Consider the following 26,652-nt stretch of genomic DNA (forward strand, 5'->3'; position numbering starts at 1 on the left):
TTTTTGGTAATCACGGTGTTTGTTTTCCAATTTATTTTAAATTTTTTTAAGAGAATTCATTAATTTAGAATAGACAATGTAAAATGCTTTTTATGTATTATATAATTTGTGTTATATATAATATAATATAGAATTTGAAGAAAGTTATTTTATATATATATATGTATATATATATATATATATATATATATATATATATATAAATGTATGTGTACTTATATAAATATAATTAATGTTTGTTTCAATGATGTTCAAAGTTATAATAATTTAGAGATTGAAAATATTTTCAATTAAAATTTATTTAAGTTTTAAGATGATGATTTTGTTTTTTTTTTGGTTTATTTCAAATTATTTTATTTTAAGTGTTTAATATTTTCTTTTTACTTTTTTTTTTAATTCATTCATTGTTAATAAAATTAATTTCAAATTTCATTGATGTATAATATTATTTAGTTTTAAAAATTTATTAAATGTTTATTATTAAAATTGTTTTTTTTTTGTTCCTTTATTAACTGATTTTTATTATTATTGCTAAAATGTTCGTTTATAGACACTTAGAAGCATGCGAGAGAAAAAAGTTTTTAGTTTATATTTTGTTTTGAGTTAAAAGTTGTTTTTGTGTTATTCCTCTTTAAATATTATTTTGTGGTTTCGATATGGAAAGCAAATAGAATAAATTATTTAATAAAAGTAATCATAAAATTTAGAAGGACGTATAAAAAATTTTAATGAAATTGAATTTAAAATTTTTAGTGGTAAATTAAATCCGTGATTCTTATTGCATTTTAATAATTTTTGAATAATTTTCAAGCATGTAATTCAATTTGCAATAGAACTATACCTGAAAACTTTAATGGTTAATCATAACTACACAATTTTGTAGAGAGATTCAAATATTTATGTTTGTATTTACTTCTTTCTATACCAATAAAAATTGAAAACAAAAATAATCAGAACTTGATGATTGTAATAATTTACCAATGACAGTAATAAAATATTCATAGAAATATTATAATTGATCAAAATAATTAGAATAAAGCAAATGTACAAGCAAATCAAATATTTCTATTATAATTCACATATTTTGTTGTATAATAATTTTAAAATTGTTTTATCATTATTATATTTGATTAACTTCGTTTCTTTGTCTTTTTATTATTTGGTTTTATTTTTGGATCCTGAATTTCGTTGTAAAAGTTGATGAATTTTTTCTTTTAACTAATACGAAATTCCTTTGATTAAAGGTGATTTCGTATAAGCTTGTATAATATATAACACAAAAATGATAATCAAATTTATATAAAATAATTATTTTTTGAAATCTTTATTTTATTTAATAAACTTTTAACTCATTCGGTTATTTATGATCATTTGGAAAATATTTACATTAATTTATGAGCGAATTATAATTATCGCCTAATTATCAAGAAATGTGAATATTTAAGAAAAAAAAGAAATAATATATTGTGTATAATTATAATTTATTTGAAATGTTTGAGAATTTCATTTTATAAATATGAATAGTGGAAAATTTTAAAAAGTAGAAAATTTGAAAAAAATTATTTTATTCATATTTAGAAGATTAATAATGTCAAGAAAATTTTGTAATTAATTGTAACCTGAATTTTATATTTATAAAATCAAATAAATTATTTTAAATTCAATAAAATTCCGAAAATTGAAAAATATAATCTTCAAAAAACATATTTATGTATATACATAAGAAAAATGTTGATTCGAGCCAATTAAAAAAAAAATTCAGAACATTCATTATAATTATAATAAAAACTAATAAGTTTTTCTTTAATTAATAAATAATTTCATTAATTCTTTGGAAATAATTAATATTTCGAAGAAAAATTCTTCGTTATTGATTTATTCTGGTTTTGTTTGCTCTTGCGATAAAATCAAATTTGAAATTTATTCATTTTTATTTTCACAATTCTTTATTATATTATTTTTTATTATAAAATTTCAAATATGCTTATTAATGTATAAGTATATGATATAATTAATATATTATTTATATAATGTTTGCATTGTCTGCTTCTTCAAGTTACTAAATCTCAACAAACTATGATTCTAAATTTTTTTTTATATTTATGCTTTTTTTTAAGTTTATTTTCTGTGTATTCAAAAATAACAATATAGTTTTTCTTTTTTTTTTTTTTTGTTATATAATTTTTTTTATTTGTTCTTTAACTACATAATAATGTCTTCAATCAATTTAAAATTCTACTATATATATAATTTATTTTATTTTTTTTCTTATTTATTTTTTGCTTAATGTAAAATTCATTGAAGTTAAAACTCAATGTGCTTGTTATTTATTTTTTTCTTTATTTTTTAAATAATTTTTTAAACTCAAGTTTTACACATTTATCAACTAGAACATTTTTTTACGCTTTTCTATGTATATATAATATATATACATATATTAATGCAGTTTTATACGTATGTATATAATATTCATTTTAATTAAATTTTTTTTTAAATACAATATAATAATGTATAAGTATATTAAACAGCTTATGTTTTTTTTTAATATAACAAACAATTTCGAAAAAAATTTCACTTGATTTATATAATTTTTTTATTTTAATTATTATTTATTTACTCTAATATATGTATATATGCATATATAATTTTTCTTCTTTGTTTTTTTTTTTTGCAATGAAACTTCTTTTTTACGATTTAAAGTTAATTATTTTTTTTTACATCAGAATTGTTTTAATACTAACATGGCATCTAAAATGTGTATGTATGTATATATAAATGGTATGTATATAAATATACTTTCATTTCTGTAAAAATATAGTATATATACACGAATATATATATGTGTATATTTGTATGTATGTATAATGAAATGTTATTAATATATTATTTTATTATTTCTTTTTATTATGTAAACCTGATTTTTTTGGGATAATTTATATTCCGTCGATTTTTGATATAACAATATTAGTGGTCAAAGCACTTTTTAATTACAAGTATTGAAAAATATTCGTATTACATTCAAAAAACATAAAAATTAAAATTCCTTTAAATTAAATTTAAATAAATGGGGGAGTGTAAATTTTCAGGCCTTTTAAAAGATTCTGTTTTGTTAAATTAGAATTTTCTCAAAATTGGTAATTATGTATGTACATTGTATGCAATTTTCACTTCGGCAGCTTATTTGGAAATTTGTTAAAAGATTTTACTAAAATTGATAAGTAAAAATACAATGAAATATTAGTATTAATATAAAATTAATTATTGGCCTGTGAAATAATATCATCAGTGAATGTTTTTAATCATGACATTATAAATATTAAAATTATAGGTATTAAATGTAGAAATTTTTATGGAAATTTCTTAGAAAGAAAATAAAACAGAAATCAAATTGTAAAACTGTAATCTATATCATATTACATATATATTTTAAATCGATTATTACGTTATGGATATAATGTGAAATACAGTATTTTGGTTTTTCCATAAATATTAAATAATTTGTAAAGGTTATTCTTATTATATATTTTATAACAAATATTTCAATTATTAAAATTTTTATATTTACATTATACATGCATACTTAAATATGTAATATATAGATATATATATATATATATATATATCTATATATATGTGTATATACATATATATGAATACATATATATACATAAATTCTTTATATTATATTTTGCTATTAAAAAAAAACATAAAAAACACTATATACTATAGAATTTTATATATTTTTGGTTTTTTTTTTTATTTTTGCTTCTTAGCTAATAGTGTTAATTAATATAGTGTATATAATAAATGTGTTAATTTGTATTTTATTTTAAATATATAATCTTTAATTTATTTTCACTTTAATAATTGACACACATATTGTTGCTGACGATGACTTTTTTTGTAATTATGTTACAATGGTTGTATGCTTATATCTTATATTTTAATGTATATGTATATAATATTATTGTATCTCAAATAAATTTAATTAAGAAGAAAAATATATTCAAACAGAATTACTTAATCAACATGAAGCAATCATGAATCCCAATTTTATTAAATATCTCATAAAAATTAACATACTTCGCTTTCGTAATAGACGTTAATTTTAAAATTGTTATTCATGCATTTCGCAAAAAGAAATATAATAATTTTTATTTTGACATTTAATAAATATTGCTGTTTTCATTTCATGTCTTGTATTTAAAATAATTTTCATCATATTTAATTGATTATAGGAAAACCGATTATATCATCCAGATTAAATCATTAGCATATATATTGAATATTTTATTAATTTTACTTTAATATCTAATCAATTTTACCGATTTATGTAAAAGTTAAATTAATTTATAGTAATAATAGTATTCTTATATAATACATTATATAAAAAAAGTGTATTTTTGAAAATTGTTGCTATATATTCATTTAACTTAAAATCAAAAAAATCAACATTTAAATATTTATATAGAAAATGTATTTTCCTGTATACAACAATCATTTTTCAAATAATTTTATAATTTTATTATTAATTTTAATATTATTAATTATAATATTTAAAGAAAACACATACATGTATAATTTAAGAATATAATATTTTTTTACAGCATAATATAATATTACGATTAAATATATAATACGAATTAACACTAATATGCTTATATTTATGTTAAAAGTAGAAAAAAAATCAAATAATATAATATATAGGTTTTGTTACACGGAAAATTATCATTCAGAAGAAGAAATCAACACACATATTTTTGTTATAGCAACAAAGCATTTTGTCTGTTTTACAAAATTAATTACAAAAGTGTGTAAAATCGCCTGTTTAAAATAAAATAAAAAATATAAAAAGAGAGAAAAAGTAAATAAATATTATATGAGTATGTATATATATATATATATATATATGTACTATATATAATTATATAACATTTATAAATAGTAGATTAGAATAACCAATAAAAATTTTTATGTACAAATAATAGTATAGTAAATAACAGCTGTGGTCATACAATTAATATTGATGTACATACAAAACATAAAATATATTTTAATAATATGAGAGAGTTTCGCAGCTTGGTGTCAAATTAGAAAATTACAAAAAATTGCAAGAACCGCTGCTTCAAGATTTTATGAAGAGTTAAAGTTCGAAATCCCTTCAAAATTTTTTTGGATTAAAACTATTGCAAATTTTATTTTTTTGTAAATTAATGTGTAGTTGATAGGAGTAATTGCATATATTAAGTTTGGTTGAAAGTTTTTCATTTTTACATGAGGAAAAATATGAAATTTTGATGCTTAAATTTATAGCTTTGTCTCTAATCAATGTCTAGTAGAATTTATATGAAGAAAAATGTTTTAATTTCTTATACACATTTTATGTAAATTTCGACATAGTTTTTATGAAAACGTAATAACAGGTTTTTCGTAATTAAATTTCAAGGAAATGCATTCTTCTTTCGCTTGAGAAATTTATACTATAATCTGTACCATTGTGAAAATCTCTCTTATAATAAAGCAAAAATTAACTTATAATGCAATATAGATTTCAAAAAATTTCTTTTGCATATTCATATATTTAAAGCACATAAAAATAATAAAGCAAATTATAATGATCACATTTAATTAAACATTAATTTTTGAAGTCATACATAGAAGAGTGCAGTTTAATAACAAATTTATTCAGAATGTTTTGTAGTTTAATATAATATAAATATTTAAGGCTTAAACAAAATATTTATGTGTATATATGTACATGTATGTAAATCCTCAATATATGAAGTTTCTACGTCAATTTCTAAATATTTAACAATAAAATAAAATTTTCTTCGAAATTCTACAAAGGACGCTTCAAGGAATTCAGATGGCACAAATCGAAACTCTACTGAAAGTCAAATTTACATTTTTCTAGGTATGTTAACTAAAAGCTTATTAGCGTCCTTAAAATGGAAAAAGTATTTAAAAGGTTTTTTTATAATTTTGTGCAATACTTTTGCTAAATAGAGCACACCTTACGGTCGGTTAGATATTTTTATTCCCGTGCGAACATATGCTCGAAGGGTATACTAAATATTCTGTCCGTCCGGTCTTCCGCCCCAACGATAACTCAAAAACTAATTGAGATAAGTTCACCAAATTTTTACAAATGATTTATTATAGTAAATGCCAGAACTTGGATACGATCGGGGTACTGGTTCAGGTAGCTGCCATACAACTTTCAAATTTATTTGAGTATATCATAGAAATAATTTTCAATATCACTCTTTCTGGTAGCTGCCATACAACTTCAATAATAGTTTGGTCATGTCTTAGAAAATATTGAAAGCAGTACCGAAAATTTTACACAAATTAATATGGTAACTTAAAATTATAGTATGTCCCATAGTCAGCAATGACATATTTATTCGCACATAGGATAGTAAATTCGTACGGGTACGGTATACTGTATTCGTACGGGTTGAACCGGTCAACTCTATTTTTTCTCGTTTTCTTTTAATTTTAAAGCAACTTAAAAATTTTGTATTTCAAAGTTTCCCAGAAAATATTGTTGATTTAAATTAAAAAGATTGAATAAGATTTATAATAAAAGTAATGTTATATTACTTGTTAGTAATGTTATATTACTTGATATCAATTAGAATCAGGTTGGCGATATATTTTCACCCTAATACCAATTTTAAGTCAATGCACGTAGAATGTGCCAATTATATGTATGTAGTAAATATAATAAATTAAAATTTTTAAATTAAAAAATTAATAATAATAATAATAAGAATAAAAATACATAAAAATATTTATATAACACTTAATAAAATAGTGAGTAAAACAAAGCAAGTAATATATTTTCCATAGTTGTTCATATATGTAGTTTGTATAAAAAAATAAATAATTAAAAATAAAATTTGTTTATTAGAAAATATAATCTGCGTTGTTCTGAATTCAATGCATAGAACGATTTTAAATTGAATTAGCTATATCAACGAAATTTTCAAAATTATTTTTTACAGAAACATTCAAAATGTCAATGTCATTTCGTTATTATGATCATAATGAATTTTAAATTAAATAATAAATTATATTAAGACAAAAGTAAAATTGGTATATCGCGCTTTACGTAAATTACATTTTCTAATGTAATTAAAATATATATTATTTTATTTAATATATAGAATATTCTTTTAAATAAAAAAACTAAGAAAAATTAATATATAGGAAATTTAATATAAAATTTAATTATTATATTTAATAGTTATACTTACATTTCAAAATTTTTAAAATTAGTTTTTCTCAAAATATTATGTAATCTCTTCTTTTTCAAAAACATCTGAAAATGCTGAATTTACTAAAAAAATTTTGTTATATTCTTTCAATATATTTTCAGTTTTCTTATATAAATATTTAAATATAAATATGTATAAATGTATATACTTGTCTCAATATTTATTTGTTGTAATTTAAATCTCTTTGTTCTCGGGACACATCAAGTTGTTATAATTTATATTGTAGTAAAGTTTATTTAATAAAATATACCATATAAGTATTTTTGTTTCTTAATTTAATAAAATCATTAAATTTTGTTTTTATTAAATTATCGATTCAATTATTAGTGTTTTTAATATTTTGTTGAAGATTTTTAATTAAAGTCGTTGAAAGTTGCTGATTTTCGATTTTTATTTTATTATTTTGTATAATATAATATGCATTTTTGTTTTTTTTTTTATATTTCTTTGGTTTTGAACACATAATCGTTATTATACAATATAATATGTATTTTAATTAAATAATATAAATATATTTTTAATTGTACATTGTAAAAGTTATATTTATATTAAAAATGAAAAGGTATTATACGTATACGACGTATAATAATTAATAATTTAATTGTACCTATGTATTTTGAAATTTTTTTATCGTGTATTTTGTTGATGTTGAGTTTTAGAAAGAAAATTAAAATTAATTGAAATTTCTTCTCCCGAATTTATAAGTGTTCTTAGTTAATTTTGTATTTTTAATACCGTGTAGTTTATGAGAAAATAATTAATTTAGAATTTTTTTTTTTATGGTTGAGTAATTTTAGAAGGTTTTTCATTCAAGAATTGTTCCATAGTACAATTCCGTGTAGTACAAAAGATTTAATAAAGAAATTAGTCAGCAAGAAAAAAATATGAAGAGTTTGGATAAAATCTGGATCAAAATTAGAACGAAATTTTTAATTTTTTGTTTTAATAATTAAGAGTAAATTGTTTAATAAATGTAATATTCATTTAATATTCTCTATATATTATATTGTAACAATGTATATTTTATAATAATATATAATAATAAATATATATATATATATATATATATGCAGTCAGCTTTTTGTTTTGTTGTATATTTTGTTGTGATTTGTTTTATTATCAAATATATGTATAGTTATTTATATATAACGTACATATTTCATTAAATCATATTGAACGTATATATAAATATATTCATATATATCTATATTTATGTATATATGTATATATACGTATATTTCTATGTTTTTTAATACATATTATTATTTTGTATCTAAATATTATATACTTGTATATATATTTGTTCTCTAGAATATTTTTTTTCTTTTGTTTATATAATATGAAAAAAAATAATAATATGTACATGTATGTGTATATGTATATATAGCTTATTTTATATATATGTATATATCTATGAATATATACGATTTTTTATGTCTGCATTTTAGTTATATTTTAAATTCTGATGATTTTTCAAATAATGATGGTTGATGATGAGTTGGTGATGTTTTTGGTTTCTTAATTTTGTTGAATTTTGTTATATAACATTTTTTTTTCTTGGGTTTTTTTTTTGTTTAATTTTATTTTATACTCTTACAACAACTTATTTTTGTTTGCGTGCTATGATGACTGATTTTTTTTTGAATTTTTTTTGTTAATTTTTTTTTAATTTTTTTTGGTATTTTTTTAATTTTTGTTTATTGTAGTTTAGTTTTTTAATATATATTATATATGATCATGATGACATATCACTGCATTACACATTTTCCTTCTATTTGAGTCTTTAGCTCATTTACTTGTGTTTCTATTTGGTTTTTCAGTTCTGAAAAATAAATTTAAATGGAAACAGCAAAAATGAGCAAATGCTATTTTTCTATAATCTATGGGAAATAAGTTTTGTTAGCTCTTTTTTCTTTGTAAAAAAAATTAAATTTAAAACAAATTTTTTTTGTAAAAGTATTTTCACAAATTAAATAATTACAATTTTTTTTATTTTTAGCTAAAACAAAATAGTTTCTTTCTTCTATTATTTTATGTGCTTACAATATGTATTTATATATAATGGTTTTATATTTTGAATATATGATAGTACAGTACATAGCTTAAATTTTAATGTAAATTATTAACAATGGAATTAATAAATAGCGATATTTCTTTTGAATTAAATTTATATTCTGGATAGTGAAAAGAAAATTGTTTATACGCAAGCAATACTGAAAACTACTGCAATATGACATGTTGGTTAATCTCGAAGGAAGACTTAATGATCCAAGTTTAATTGTATGCGTATATGCATGTATGTATATTTATTTTAAAACCTATTTCCTCTATAATATATTCCTCTTTTCAATTTTATTCGAATATTATTAACGTTAATAAAATAAGTGAAAATATTTAAGAGTTTCTTTAGCTAAATTTTTAATATAATTGGCGGAAATTTTTATTTTTCTCTCATTTACATATATGTAAGTTAGATAGATCTTCCTGTATCAATTTTGAATATGCTTAAAAAACTTTGTTTATTATACTGGGATAAAAACTCATCGAGTAAAAATTTTTTCAAAGAGAATTTCAAATGCCAAAAATATGACATTCTGAATTAGAATTTTTACGCGTTGTAATGAAAGCAGTATTCTAATTTAAGAGTCATAATATATTGAAATATAGAACAAATACAGGAAAATTAGATCCTGAACAGAATATATCGAACTGTCGAGAATATAATGTATTTTGTAACATAATTTAATATGTATATACACATGTATTTTGTTAAGTAATTATATTTGGGATTTGAATTTCAAACCCGGATAAATTTAGGAAAATTTCTATTTAATATTTCAATTAGAATGCCAAATCACCAAAAATAATATAATTATTTAAAATGATATTATGATGGTGAAGCTACAATTTTGAATTGAAATATATTACTTTTGATTATTTATTAAAACTTTCCCTTTAAAAAGCTAGCAATACATTACTACATATTTTAAAATGATGGTTTATCGAATTAATTTAGCGAAAACAATACTTACTATTTAGATTTTGTGAGTATTTTGTAATTAACAGCTTTAGTTATTTTAAAACTGTTATTCTTACAGTACTTCGAAGTTAATGAATTACTAATACGTTTTTAAATCGTATGTGATACTATATTTACTCAATTAAATTAACGATAGCATTAATATACATACAATTTTTTAGTTTTACGAAACATAGATATATCAAAAATAAAAATTAAGACATTAATATTTACTATATTTATAAAACTTTATTTCCCACTGATATTTTTGAATTTATTTTGAATTCATTAAGCATTTTTTATTTGCGAATTTCAGTAATTGATCTTATTTAAAATTTAGCTATGGACTGAACTTCAAAGAAATTAAATCTAGAATAAAAGTATGTAAATCATTTTTTCAAAATTGCTATTATAAAATTGCGGTTATTCTACCATAATTTCTCATCAATTGTCATTCGTAAAAGAGGAATTAAAGCAATTTTGAAATAGTTTTTACATTGCAATTAGACTGGATTTAAGGAAAAGAGCACCATTAGAGTACAACCACATCCAGCAGAATAAAAACGCACATTTACAAACACATATATATGAAAAGACATAAAATAATAAAAGAAAAAAATATAGATATAGAAATAGCATACAAATATCAATGTGAGTGAGTGATAGAAAATTTTAGATGTAAAAAAAAATATACATAAATATGCATTATATTTCAGAAAAAAAATAGAGAGAGGTAGATTTAGTAGAAGATAGAGAGATAGATTACAATATATAATTAATTACAGACACACAAAATATTTAATACACAAATATATTTATTAAATTTATTATAAGTTTATTATTACCTAGAATTTTTTTAAATTTTATTATTTTAAATTGATATTATTATAACAATTTTTGTGTAAAAATAAATACATAAATACATAATAATTGTGTGCAGGCCAAGGATTTATTTTGTGATAATTTAGAAAAATCAAAAGGAGTGTACTAAATGTGTATTTAATTTTTTCCTTAAATTTTTTTATATGTTGGTATGCCGCTTCATATAAGAAATTGGTAAAGCAAGTTTTTTAATTAGTTATTAGTACGTAAGTATATATGTATATATGTAAAATTTATTTTTATTTAACATTTTTCTTAAATATGTATGTTTTTAACATTATATTAAAAAATATTAAAATATAAAACAAAAAATAAACTTAAAATATGACTAGGTAAGCGAACGTTCATTTTCATCATGTCATTTCTGGCCAAATTTTTGAAAATTAATATGTTTATATGTATACACATACATAATACATGAGATTTATTGTTTTGCTGCAAAGATTATTGTTTCTGTCAATCAATTATTGTTTTGGAAATTTTTTAAAATATTCACAATAATCCTTTTCAAATAAAATATATTATGAATTATTTTAATTTATATTAAATGCGGTATGAAATTTGAAATTTTCATGGTTCATTAATTAAATTTATGTAAAAGTGAACTTATGGAAAAAAAATGAAATGAGCATACTTTGTCCAGTCTTATAAATGAAAGTCAGCGGATGAAAATGAACCAAACTATTGTTCAATTTTAAATTATCAAAATCATTAAACGTAATACTGCAGACAACTGATTTCCTACGAACTATGTAATGGAGATACTGTCTCAGTCATGTAGTTATACTGTCGAATGTATTTCAATCAGTCTTTTTTATTTTTTACAAAAAAATTATAATTTCAGACACAGTATTTTCAATTCCAAATAGCCCTGAAAGTTTTTTCATAATAAATTAAAATTGTAAAGTAAGACAAAATGAAGACAAAAAATGAAATGATTTGTATATATTTCGTTAAGTTACTAAAATATTAGGAACATCATGAGTGTGTGTGCATATGTTAAAATCGTAATAATAAGTCCCATTAAATTTTTCTAAAGTTTGATTATAAGGTATTATTAAGCTATTTATTATCATTATCGTTAATTTCCTTCAACATTTATTTTTTAATTAAATAAGTGTTAAAATACTTTATTTTATTTTTGGATATGAATTATGTATATGCAAAAATATCTATATATTATAGCCTGCGTTTTTTTAAATTTAATTATTAGAAAGAAAAATGGAATTAGAAAGAGTGAAACAGAAAGAAAGAAACCAAAAACGAAGCAAAATATTTTATTATACGTTTATTACTATGTACAAAAGAAAACAAAAGTATGTTATCCTTTTTAATTGTTTTGCAAAATTAATTGTCTTTGAAATGCTAAATTTAATTATTCTTGAAAAGTTTATTATAACATTTAAATGTAACTGTTATACAGACTTTTTTCCATTACAAAATCATTATCAAAATACTTCAAATTCACATAAAAAATTCAAATTAATTTCTTTTTATATTTCAAGTTATATAAAATAACATAAATTAATTAAAAACAAAAAAAATTAATTTTAAAATTTTTGTGGGAAAAAAAAAATAATAAAAATTATTTAAAAAGTGTTAAAATTTTTGTGTTTATGAAAAAGACAGAAACGTGATTTTTTAATAAATTTCCAACACAAAATTTAATTGTGGGGAATACATACTTAAAATGGTATAGCAACAATATTTTATAATATTAAATGGAACATTAACGAATTCTTAAGGGTATTATTATCATAATATATTATTATATATATATATATGTTTTTGTATGTTCATGTATAAAAATATGTCCTTATTAAAAATCCTTATCATTTTCGGTATTATATGACTTGAATAAGTTTTTTACATATGGTATTCGTAATTATCATGGAAAATGGAAGATTTTAGTATATAACAAAAAATAAATGAAAACAAAAGGAAAAGGATACAAATTTAAAATGAAGAAAAAGAAATGAAAATTGCAAAATTATAGCAGCGAAATAAAAAATTTAATTAAAATTGGATAAAATTTTTTAATTTTGTTTTTTCTTATATGTTACTTTTAAACAAAAATTAGTAAATGTAAGGAAATATATTTCTAAATACTCCTAATTTTATTAAATATCTTGTGAATTTTTACTAAAATATACGCAACTTTTTTCATTTATTTGAGAAATTTTATAAAAATTTTGTTATAGATTTTAATCTATACATAATTATCATATATATGTATTACAAATATATATCAGTAATTGTGCTAAAAATTAAATGGCATTACTCTAAATTTTCATTTTTATTTTATAATTTACTTTTTATTTTTTCTTTAACATTCTTACGGGTTCTTCTTTAGTGGAAAGTCAATTAAATGGTTATGCCGAAAATTTTTGTAAAGTAAAAACTAACAACTGATTTATTCTTGATTAGCGAATGAATAAAGTTTGAAAGCTTCAAGCTTATTAATTTTAAGTTATGCACTTTAGTTTAAGTTTTTCCTTACTATTTTACTTTGTATTTCCTTACTATATGTATGTATATGTATAGAACTTTTGTCAAGAAAATAAATCATACACCACATAGAATTAATTTAAATTTTATATAATATATTTTAAAGGAATAAATTTATTTTAATATAGCTTAAAAACTTTTGATCATTTAAATTTTTTTTTAATATAAGAAGAAAAAAAGAAGTAAAGTAAAGAGCATTATTGAAATTTTTCTCTAAAATTCATCCTATTATAATGGAAAACCTTAATCAAAAATGATTATCTTTTATTTTTGATCTTTTTGAAATCATTTCTTCTTTGGTTTGCGAGCGTTCATTTTTGTTTTATTCTTGTTTTTGAAATATCCTTTTAAATACAATTAAGGAAATAAAAATGTATCCTGAAGTGAATTAAAAACTTGTTTTCTTTTTTTTTTTGCTTTACTTTAATCCTTCATATAAAAAATTTTTTTTTGCCTTTTTTTAAAATATCCTTTATCTATTCTATGCTGTTATTACTTCTAGTAGTATATTTTATCAAATCATTTTTCACGTAATTGAAATGTGTATACAGTGAAGAACAAATTAGGTATACTAGAAATAAACTATATACTATAGAAAACTATAGCTTCGTTGATTCCATAATGTAGTAATACTCTTTCTAAATTCATTTCATAATTTTGTCTTTAAGCTTAATTAGTAATTTAAGCTAAATATAAATTATAAACAGTTTATTAATCACACTATATTAAACGGTGCGGCACTTCCTATATCATTGATTAAATATTTATTTTTCAAAATAATTACGAAGTTGAATTTGAAAGAGCTTCATTAGATAATCTATAGTTTTTTCAGTGACGGTTTTTAGTTAAGAGAACCGAAAATATTGCATACTAATTAAATTTTGCTTTGAATTTTAATATATGATTTTATTTTTAAATATGTTTACATCAGTAACATTGGTAGCTCAAAAAGATAATTTATTAACTTGTCAATTTCGAAATGAAATCATCATTATAGCGAGTGGAAGGAAGTCACTGTAAATAAATAACGTAACTTGGATCTCTATTTTTAAAAAAGGAACGAAATTTAGGGTTTCACTTAAAGAAAATTTTTTTAAAAAAATTCAGCATTGCTCTTTTCATAAGTGCTCATTCTTTATTCAAGTCTAATTAATTTCAAATTAAAGAGAGTTTCCTCCCTAATAAAATGTTCCCTAGAGATTTTTTCAAAAAAAAAAAAAAATTAAATAAAATAAATTCGCTTTGTATTTTTATTTTGGATAAAATTAGCATAGTAATTACATGAAAAAAAGGATTTGTTTATTTTTTATTTAAATAACAAACAAGTTTTAGTGGTTCTTTTGTATATATATTTATATATATATTTATATAATAAAAAAACATTCTTAGAATGTACATATTTTAAAGGATCTCAAGAAAAAGATTTCACTGTGCATTGTAACTTTTAGTAAGTGATCTCAAATCTTAAGTTTACATTATTATAACAATTGAAGTCTTAAATATTTTCCATAAGAGCATTTCCATATATAATTTAAGTCAATTAATTTTTCTAAAATCTGATATTTATGTTAAGTACACAAGTACATATTTAAATGTCTCTTGTATTTTTGTCAAAAATTTACTCATTGACAAAAATAGACTTAGTTATTCAAATTCATATTATTGTTATAGTAATAAAATTTTAGCAATATAAGTACGTATATGAATTTATACTTTTTAAATGAAAAAATAAATTGAAAGTTATACAAGGGCATTGCGTCTTTTCTTGCACAGAAAGAGTAGCTTAATGAAAATGAAATTCATTTAACATTAAATTTTGTGAGTATATACTATTTTATATTAAGATCATAGAATTAATAATTATTTTTTTAATTTTTAGATTAAATTTATCTTATAAAGTTCTTATAATTAATAAAAGCTAATGTTAATAAATTTTAATAACTTTTGGATTATCTTGACATGTATAAGGTCGAACCTTGAAAATGTATTAAGGACGAACGTAAAATTGAAAATAAAAATAAATTTGTAGTAAATACAATTTTTGATAATTAAAATTTTTTCAGTTTTCTTTATTAATTTGTCTTTTTTTCTAATTATTGAAAGCAATTAAAATATTAAAACAAACTTTTTTTATTACTCAAAATTTGATTTAAAATTTCTTTGGTAAAAAATTAAAAGCCGAATTTCATTAATGTAATATACCACAACAATGTTTTTAAGAAATAAAGGAGAATTACTGTAAACTTCTACAGCTTTCATTATAAACTACGTGAAAAAATTACAAGAATTTTTTCAATTTCTTATCATAATTTTCTTGTATGTTGGCTTTTGCCTATGAAAATTTCCAAAAGAAAAATAAAGTAGTTTAGTTTGGAAAAATGTTAAAATTAAAAAAATAATTTTTTTTATATTCCGTGGTGAATATAATAATTTTGTGAGTTGAGTATAAGAATATAACTTGGTGAGGCAAATTTGTATTAAAATTAATATTGCATTTTCATGAATTTGATTTTCCTGTAGTTGCATATGGATTGTGTCCTTGGCTTAGAAAATTTTGGAAGTATAAATAAATTATTAAATTTATTGGAAATGAGTTTATGAAAATCGAAACGGAATTTTTAATGTTTCATAAAAGAAAATATTTTTTAAGTATTACTATTGAAAAAAAAAATGTTTGTAATATTAAATATTTTTAAAAATTGCATACAGCAAAGAATATTTCATGTTTTTTATATGGTTTTTAATTGTAATCCTAATCTGACCATTGGTGCAGTAGTTATGACACCGGTCTTTTAATCGAAGAGTCTCGAGTTCAAACCCCGGTTATTATAAAAATACAAAAAATATTATTATATAAAATATTCACATAAAAAATTATATTCAATATTACAAGCTTTTATTAAATTATTTTTTACAATATTAATATAGCTTAACTATATCTGACCATTGTTGCAGTGGTTATGGCACCGATCCTTTAACCGGTCAGGTCGTTATAAAAATTACATTTAATATTATAACTTAATATACAATACTTATATATACAAGAAGTTTTCAAAATCTTCATAATACTCGATATTAAACTAAGAAAGTAAACAATAAACAATAATCTTAAAATATTTTAATATAAAAAAAAACTGTGGCAGGTTAGTCATATATACTAACTAAACTAGACTCTATGACACAATGAAATAGTGCCATGACAATCTATATCATGCAGTAACTCTGTGTTTCTCTTTGGAGTGAAAGAAAAAGAAAAATTTGATATTTGGGGTTGAAATTTATTCCTGAAACTGTAGTTTTTAAATAAACGGATAAATACTTCTACTGTTGAAGCAATTACGTCAGAAGATATTTAATTGTTTTCCACTATATAAGTATTGTAGACATGAAATGTTTGATTGACGGTCGCATTACAATGAACGCATAATATACGAGATTTGATTAAGATATTTCAAATAATATTCAAATATTTGATGTAATGAAAGCTTGTAGAATACTTAGATGTTTGTAAAATTAGATGATTTTAATTTTAGAATTAAAGTTAATTTTGTTACACAATTTTGCCTGAATTTAAAATAAAATCCCAGTACGTTTTAAGAAAACCAAAGTTGTTTTTTGTACGAGTATCTTATAAACATTAAAAATAATCGCTTATATACTTACATATTATAATATTTAGGTGCACATGCTAAGGTACATAAAATTAGTAATTCCATATATTATTCTGCACACAACATTAATAACACACTATGTTATAAATTTTATTATATGAAAAGAACCATATTAAACGCAATATACTCGCAATAAAACCAACTGTATTATATTAAACCTATTATGTAAAGTAATATCCTAAAGGGATGTAATTAAAGTTAAAAAAAAAACAGAAAAGTAAAAGGGAAGAATATCTTGTTAGCGTCAAAAAATACTTTGTCTCAACACCTTCCAAGTTTTAAATAGAATTTGCGATAGAATATTTTCAGGACAAAAATTAACTTTTTTTTTCTTGTATTGTTTTTCTTTTATTTTTCTCTGTTGTGAAAATAAATATTTTTCAGTTACTATATTCTTACTCCTTAAAAATGAAAGATAATAATATACAAAACCAACACAAAAAAAAAAATAAAAATTATTCTGACATTCAACCATAATAATATCAAAATTAATAATTTATGTATAATATTTAGTTACTTACGAAATGTAGGGAAAATAACCATACAGGCTATTTGGGAAGGAAGAGCATTTTTTTGTGTACAAAGGAAAAAATTGAATAAAATTTGGTAATTTTGATAAACCTATGCGCTCTGAAAAAAAATTGTGCAATTTTACATTTAGTTGCTTATCATTAATTATTAAGTTGCTTGTTAATAATTTAGTAAAATTACACAAGTTGTTTTAAGGCGCAGTATTAATTGTGCATTAGATATAATGTTTTGTGAGAGAAGTTCTTGCACTGTATATAATATAACTGTATCTTTCAAATTATTTGATTGCTTTTATTTTTCTGGTCTATGAAAAGTTGAACTTAAAAATAAATTGAAATTTTTTGACGGTGGATGATATTGACATTAAGACAATATATGCAGGTACTGTGATATTTTCCTTTTCTAAGGTTCTAATTTTTAATTTAAAAGAAAATTGTATAGCACTGCAATGTATGCCGTAAGCAATGAATGATATGAAAAATTACGCTCTTCCGTATTGTTCAATACAGAAATCAAGAAAATTATTCGGAAGCAATTTCAGTTACATGTCAAATAAATAAATTTATGAAATTATTTCCTAACTAAAATGTTTTTATATTAATATCAACTTAGTATTAGAACAACCTGTACCTAAATAAATTGTAATATGCAAATAAAAAATAAACAAGAAAGAAAGAAAGAAAGTAATAAAATAAATATTTTGTTATTCTCTTCTGCTTTGAAAAATGAGCGGATGTTCTTAATGTCTGGTAATAATAGGATATTAAAAACTGGCAAAATGTTGTGTATAAATATGATGCGTATAAATATGTATTTATGTATAAAAATAAAACAATAAAAAAAGAGAGACCTATAAAGAAAGCTAATTTAAGCACATAAAATTTTGTGGTTTTTCTTATATTTTTTTTTAAATATTTAATTTATTTAAAATTTGGTATACAAAAATACATACATAATACATACATATTTGTACTTTTATTATTGCAAAGAATAAATTATTAAGGTCTGCCAATACTCAGAAGTAAAACTGTCATATTTTGAATAACAATGATGGGTTAAAAATTAAATTTATTTAAGGTGATTTTTTTTTATAAAATTTTCACAGGTTTTTGGAAAGCACGTGCAATATTTTCACACGTGTAACAATTTGTTTTCTCAAACTTTTTAAATTATGTCTTAAATTATATTTCTAAAATCAAGTCAACATTTAATTTATTCTTGAAAATTATTTAACTTAATTTAAATTTTACTCATAATTAGATGTTTGTGGTAAAAATGAAAACAATTTTAAATAATTCCAGACTTCTTATATACGTATGTATATAGTAATTATTAAATTACTATTAAAATGCTTTCTCCATTTTATTTTTCTATAAAACGATTGTTTTGTATAGCTTGTATATACAAACCATAAAATATACAAACTATTTTTGAAATTACGAAATAATAAAGTACTAATGTAGCCGAATGCTTTTGTATACAACTTGAAAATGGACTAAAATTTTATAGAGCATTGAAATTTCTTTGGTTATATACATGTGTTTTATTTAGTTACAAGGAGTTGCTGTTAGAAAGAGAATATTACTGTTAAATTAAATGAGAAGAAATTTAAGATTTCAAATAATTTTTCCGATCATTTTCGTTTCTACGTCGTTTTCGTGTCGTTATTAAAGTTATGATGGTAAAATTTTTGAATAACTGCATAACAAAATATTCTAATGCATAAATAAGTATTTATCAGAGGCCTTAATTAAATGTTCAAGCATTTTTCATACACAATACGAGTATATCTTACATATAATCAGAATATAACAAACATAGCACACATATTATGTGTACGTATTCCAAAATAATATATACATATTATTTTTTGTTTTATTTGCTTGTTGTTAGCATTAAAAAACATAATATTATTTAATTTATTATCTATTCAGTATGTACGTAGGTGTACAAAATTTATATGGGTAATTTCTTAGTTATTATGGAAAAATAATAATTTTATGCAAAAACCTATAAATACATATGTACAATGTATTTACGACATATGTATATATACTTATATGCTGGAAATTCTCGATTTAAAATATTTATTACAAGTGATATCTGTATGTAATATTCTATTTTACTGCCATATTATTTAATTTTGAATATTATATAAAATATGATATTTGATACGCTATCAAGTATGTGTAATAAATAAAATAAATATTGTTTATTTGATAGCATTCTATCTATATTTACATAAATACCCACATTTTATATTATATTTATATATGTATAAATGTATTTGGTAATATTAATTTATATCAATTTATTATTTTAAATATTGTGATTTAATGTTTAATTTAATAATAATTAAAATTTTTTATTAAATATTAGATTAAAATTAAATTAATATTTTAAATAATTGTTAATTCATTTGAAAGTGGACAATATTTGCTAAATATATTTATATGTAGGATTATGTAAATAAAAATTATCAAAAGTTTAATAAATATGTAGACCAATATTTTGGATTACGTAAGCATAAGTATATATTTATGTTTATGTTTTGTAAATGTTTTTTTTTAAATAATCAGAACTATATTGTAATACTATAAAAATAATTAAAAAAAGAATATCAAATTGTAAATTTTTAAATAATATAATTTTTAAATGTTCGCATCTACTTGTAATATCAAAGATGTATATCATTTACATAGAGGATTATTTAAAAATTTTAGCCACTTTTCAGAATAAAATATAATTATGTACATTTAAAGGAGAAACTTGTTACCGTTTTTTTTTCAAATTTATGACATTGTTTTTCTTCTGGACAGAAAGTTATAGGAGTCTGAAATTTAAGTAATGTTTAGATATTAATAAATTGATTATATCTTTAGAACTAAATTCTACCCCACCCCCACACATCCTAACCCTTTTCAAGTTATCACATCTTGAAATTTACAAAATTTAAATTTTCTTCATTTTATAATTTTGAGCAAGCTTGTCCAAATTTCAAAAACTGCAAGCTTTTCCAAATTTATATTTTTTTTCTCTCAACCTAAATATATGCAATTATTTGAAATTTTTTGGTGTATAAATGAAAGTAATTTAAATAATGTAGTAGAATTGTAATGTTGTGTTTTAAACACTAGTATTTTCGCTTGTTGAAAAGAAGAACGAATCTTATATATTTGAATTATAAAATATTTAATATTTCTTATACTTAAAAATACTGAAATTTATTTCGAAAAATACTTTGATAATTAACTTACGAACTTTTTTTCTTATTATATAATAAAAAGATTTTTAAGTGAAGAAGTTAGGCGATTAAATTTTTTAATATAAAATCTCTTTTCACTAGAAAAATTTTCAATTTCTTTCCCACCTTCTTTTTTTTTACGGATTAGGTATTTCAAAAAAAAAATTTAAACAATAGGAATCAATTTCTTTATTTCTTTCAATTTATTTATGTATTTATTTATGTATATAAATATTATTTTTAAATCAAAAAATCAAAATTTTTTTGGTCCATAATTGGCTGCTTTATATTTAGTTAGGAATTTGTTATTATTATTGTGATTTTAAAAAAAAGAAGGAAGAAAGTTATACTTATAATTTTTTTTGCTATTAATTAATTTTTTTGATGGTATTCAACGAAGCGATGTTACTGTAATTTTATTTTGTTTGAATTTTTTTCTTTTATGTTAATTTCTAAAATTTAATTTTCCGCTTGTCCTCAGTTTTTTTTTCTCCTATTCAAACTATTCTAATAATAAAAATGAATTAAAATTAAGCAGATTTTTTTTTTGATAATTTCAAATGATTTAAATACATAATAAATGACGAGATATTTAATATACATATATGTATACAGGTGTATCTGATGAGTACGTATATATGTAAATGTATATAATAAGAAAGGCGGTAAGATAAGCAGATTAAAATACAAAAATTCTGTGTATATTTACATATATAAGTACATATGTATGTAATTCCATTAATATTAATTCATAATCATAAAAACAAAAATTCATAATAATATAAAAAATAAAAGTATAAAAATAATAAAAAAATAAAAATAAAAAAAATGAAAGTGAAAAATTAAAAGGAAATCTGAAATGAAAGATCCTTTAGGGTTTTCTTCTATTAAAAATGACAAAAGAAGGACTTTTAATGAGCAAATGTTTTAGAAAATTAAATGTAAAATATACGGAATGGTTCTTGTAAGAGACAAACATCGGTAGAAGAATTTTTTTTTTTTTTTTTTTCATATTACTTTTAAAATTTCTTTGAATTTTAAAGTGAATTCGAGAAAATAACCGCGTATTTTATGTTTTTGTTTTTTTTTGTTTTTAATTTATTTTCTTTTTTTTTCTCATTCAAAAAATATGAAAAGTTATCCTTGAAGTATAACTTTTTGAAATGTATAACTTTTCATTTTTTTAATACACCTTTTCATTTATTCCTTGTGAGTTTTTGTTTTGAGGGTTATTTTTATTTTTTATGATTTTATAAAATAAAATTATGAATAAAATTATAAAGAAAATATATGAATAGAATTGGATAGTATACATAGGAAGAAAAAGTGAAAAAAAAAAAAATAATTTCATCAAGTTACTCAAAATAATTAATGATTCTACTTCATGAAATTTTAAAAAATTCTTGTTCATTCGATAACTAGACCTATACAAGTAAGTAAAATTGCTAATATCTTTTATTTTTTTAGTATTATAATTTTAATATGAATTTCAAAAATAATTAAAATTGAATAAAATTTATTATATAAAATATTTTTTTTTAAATCAATTCATGTACTTAACACCAGCAAAATTGTACACAAAACGGTAAATGTACAGCTTCGACCATAGTAATAGACTTTAGTGCTTCATACTAATTTTTGTTCTTCTGCTAGAGTTTTGCAAGATTTTCAGTTTTTGAAAGTTGATAAAAAATTTTTTAAAAATTTCTATTTTTATTTCTTAAATTTGTAAATGTTAAAACGTAACTAGGCTTGATCAATAAGTGATTTTAGATGCTTCATTAAATGTAATTGCAACTAAATTAACTTTTACATAAATTACACTTTTTTTCTGAGAATTTTTATAACAATACAATATAATTTGTTTTGAGTATTCCTGTTTTGGTATTGTTAAGGCTTATTTCTTTGATAATTTAAGTGGAATGAAAAATTGTAATAAAATTTACATTAAACGATTTTGTTTTTTATTAATATGTTATATTTATTGTTAAAACATTTATATAATTATAAAATCAATTTGTTTTTGTATGTATTCCAAGGACATTTTTTAACATGCTCTGTATACAGTACAAAAAATGAATATGAAAATGCAACTTAAAATCCTGTATACTTTTGTTGGTAATAAAATTTAAATGCTGTTTGTTTATGTGCACACAAGACAAAAATTTAAAAAATATATGACCGTAAATTTGGTATGGATGATCATAAATATTTTTCAATAACCGTATTTATGTATTGTTCATAAAAAAAAAATTGTCCACATATTTTTGGTATTTTTAAAAAATTTAAATAAATTTTAAAAATCAAAATCGTAAATTTATATAAATTGCCAATAAATTTGTATATATGTATGTACATATAGTATGTATATAAATACATAAAATGGATGTATGCACATAAAGAAGAAATAAAATTATACGAACATTATATGAAATCTATACAAATCAGTCATTATTAAAAAATTTTTACATTAAAAAAAATTTAATTCTCTTAAATATTTATTGAGAAGCGCTATAAAATTAACCCTTTAAAATCCTGATATGTATTTGTGTGTTTGCTAATAACTGTTTTCTTGTTTATTTGTGTTTCTTTTACAAATCAAAATTTCATAAGATACTTTCTCAGCTGAAATTCTCTTTGCACACCCTTCTTCTAATATTAAAATGTAAATAATTATTATTAAAATATGAAAACTTTTGAATTCAGTGATGAGTCCCATTATCATTAAAAAAATGTCGATGAGTTCAAAATATTGTTTGTTAATTTGAGTAAGAGAGTCAAAATTTTAAAGGTTTTTTAGGTTTTAAATTTTTAAATGCAAATTCAAATTCCATTATTAAAAACTCTCATATGATCTTTTTTCAATGTATTAAAAGGTAAATTTGGTACCCTCATGATCAAAAGCTCCAAAAATATTAAAAATTCTAAAATGGAGCTATAATTTCGTTCTACATGTTCCGAGACATTTTTATATGTATTAATGTTTTTTAGAATTATTTTTCTTTTCATTTATTTTATTTCGTTCATAATTGCATCATTAATATATTTTATGTAATTTTATTTTAATATTTGAATTGCTTTTATACTGAAAGTCCTACATAAAATATAATTTTTAAGGATAAAATACTTTTTTTTATATAATTTTCTTTATTTTTTTTTATTAAATATCGTCATGAATATTAAATAAATGTGATTGGAGACAAAAAAAAAAGAAAAAAATATTAGGAAGAAAGTAATTTCCGTTTCATTTTATTTATATTCAGTTTTACCTCTAGTTAACCGTTGTATACCGTGTTGAAAATAAGACAAATTACATACATAGTTACATAAAATTTTAATATTTTATTTTACACTTGGGTTAAAAAAAATCCACTTAATATTGTTGATGCTGTCTATATACGATATAATTACAAGGAAATGCTAAAGAAGGAATTCAATATAATTTTTGGGGAAAAAAAGGATAAAAGCAAAACGGAAGGAATAACATTTTATTTTTTCTTAATTTTTTTTTTATTTAAATAAAATTTAGAAATTTTCAAATTTAATTCCCAGTCATAATTACTTTTATTATAGTTTTATTTTTATTATAGGTTATTTCATTAAGATTAAGCAATGAAAATTTAAAAATTGTGTTTAAAATATATAAAAAAAAAAAAACAAATACAATAATTGTTGTTATATAAAAATTATAATTTTATTTAAATGACCTTTGAGGTCATTTGGAATATTATTTTAAAGTGATAAAATTACAAAGTGTATTCGAAATTTACACAATTTCGTTAAAAATAATAAAACTTAAAAACATTTTCATCTGCAGATTAAACAGAGCACTATGCGAATAGGCAAACTGGAAATATTTGCTTTTAAAAAAAATTATTTCTGTATTTGACTTCTAATTTTAAATTTAAAATTTGAATACTAATTTGCATTAGAATTTTGCAAAATAAGTTGGGACCGTTGATAAAATAAGTTGGAAAAAAATTTTTGTTTATGAATACTATACGCAATTTTTTGGGTTTCATTTTCCATTAGTAAAATTGTAATGTTCTTCAATTACAAACAGTTTTATCTCAAAAAATTACATATTTTACATATAAACTAATACTCGTATAAATTTTCAGTTCAAAAAAATCGAAACTTCAAATTTCTGATGGTTTCTGATCACTCTGTATTCATTTAGAAATATATACTTGGACCTACAAAAATAATATCTATGAATACAATAAAAGAAAAAAAAATTTAACGACATCCTTTGGAGATTTCCGTTTTCCGATTAAGCTTTTAAATTAGAAGAAGAAAAAATTTAAAAATTTTTACACGAAAAAAAAAACATAAGCATAACATGAAAAGAGAAAAAAAATAGAAATAAAAAGATGGAAAATTAAGTGAAAGAGAAAATGAATTTTATTTTGCTCCTTATGTCAATAATGGTTTTAAAAAAAAATCAACAACGGAAAGAAAATACAAAAAAAAAATGAATAAACACGATTATTTCTTCAATAAGATCCTTGGTCCTTATTTTGTTTATTTAATATATATATATATATTTAGAGCATATTCCTATTTATATAAACTTATACGTGTATTTATTTAACAGTACTTATGTATTTTATAAATAAGTAAATGTATTTAAATTTGAAAATTATGTAAAATTATAGTTCTAATTGAGGGGCTATTCATATAAAAATTTTCATATTTTTTTCCTCTTATATTGGGATAGAAAATTGTATACGTGTTTTTCTGCTTTTTGTTTTTTACTTTATTTTTACATATAAATGGAAGGACTTTCAATTCATTTTTTAATAGCAATAAAATAAATAATTTTTTTAATCGGAGATAATGAAAAAAAAAGAAAAAATTAAAAATTAACAATTTAAAAACGAAGAAATTTGATAAAAGGATTATAAAAATTTTTAAATAGAATAATATTTGCTTATCATTATTGTACTATTATATAAGCATATACAGTTGAATTAATTAGCGATGTAGTTTTAATAGGAGCAACAATAACAAAACGGAACAACTGATCATTAAATGATATTATTATTTTTTTTTTTTAAAGAGTAAAATAAATTTTTTATCCTAATAAGTTTTAATTTTATTTTATGTAAAAATTGTGAATATTTTACTTAAAATTTAATTATATTAAAAATATTAAACATTTTTTCTTCTTTAATTCTTTTGTAACTTTAATTTTTTTCCAAAAATAAACCAAAAATTTGAATTTCATTCTGATTGCTCAAAGCTAAATTTATTTTATTTATATTTTGAGGCTGATTGTTTTTTAAAAATATTGCACAAATACATTTTGTAGGGATATCGTTTGTAGCCTACCAAAATACAAAACAAGGGTAGATTCTGACTTGAGAAAATAGTTGTGTTTATCAAAATGCTTAGCAAAAAGTTGAATAGAAACTAAGACGTAAAAAAGTCTGCATTTTGTTAGACGCTTTTGTTATGATGTTTTGGAGTGTGTGTTCGAAAATATGAAAAATGTTTGAAATTTCGTAAACT

The 26,652-nt window shown here is 20.2% G+C and overlaps 1 protein-coding gene across 2 annotated transcripts in view; it reads right to left on the minus strand.

Annotated features, from left to right (window-relative positions):
* Window positions 1-1,123: 1,123 nt before the first annotated feature.
* Window positions 1,124-26,652, minus strand: part of LOC129610831 (complexin) — a 76,818-nt gene continuing 51,289 nt past the window's right edge. The window contains exons 3-5 of one of the 2 annotated variants that reach the window (XM_055523591.1): window positions 7,432-9,105; window positions 7,263-7,345; window positions 1,124-4,824 (exon numbers count right to left, since the gene is read on the minus strand). In XM_055523591.1, the coding sequence (XP_055379566.1) occupies window positions 9,032-9,105 (74 nt within the window). In that variant the 3' untranslated portion in view covers window positions 1,124-4,824; window positions 7,263-7,345; window positions 7,432-9,031. Of the gene's footprint in view, window positions 4,825-7,262; window positions 9,106-26,652 lie in introns of both variants that reach the window. The other variant, XM_055523587.1, reaches the window with a different exon arrangement.

This window comes from Condylostylus longicornis, unplaced genomic scaffold (genome assembly GCF_029603195.1).
Source record: "Condylostylus longicornis isolate FDR11 unplaced genomic scaffold, ASM2960319v2 ptg000004l, whole genome shotgun sequence".
NCBI lineage: Eukaryota > Metazoa > Arthropoda > Insecta > Diptera > Dolichopodidae > Condylostylus > Condylostylus longicornis.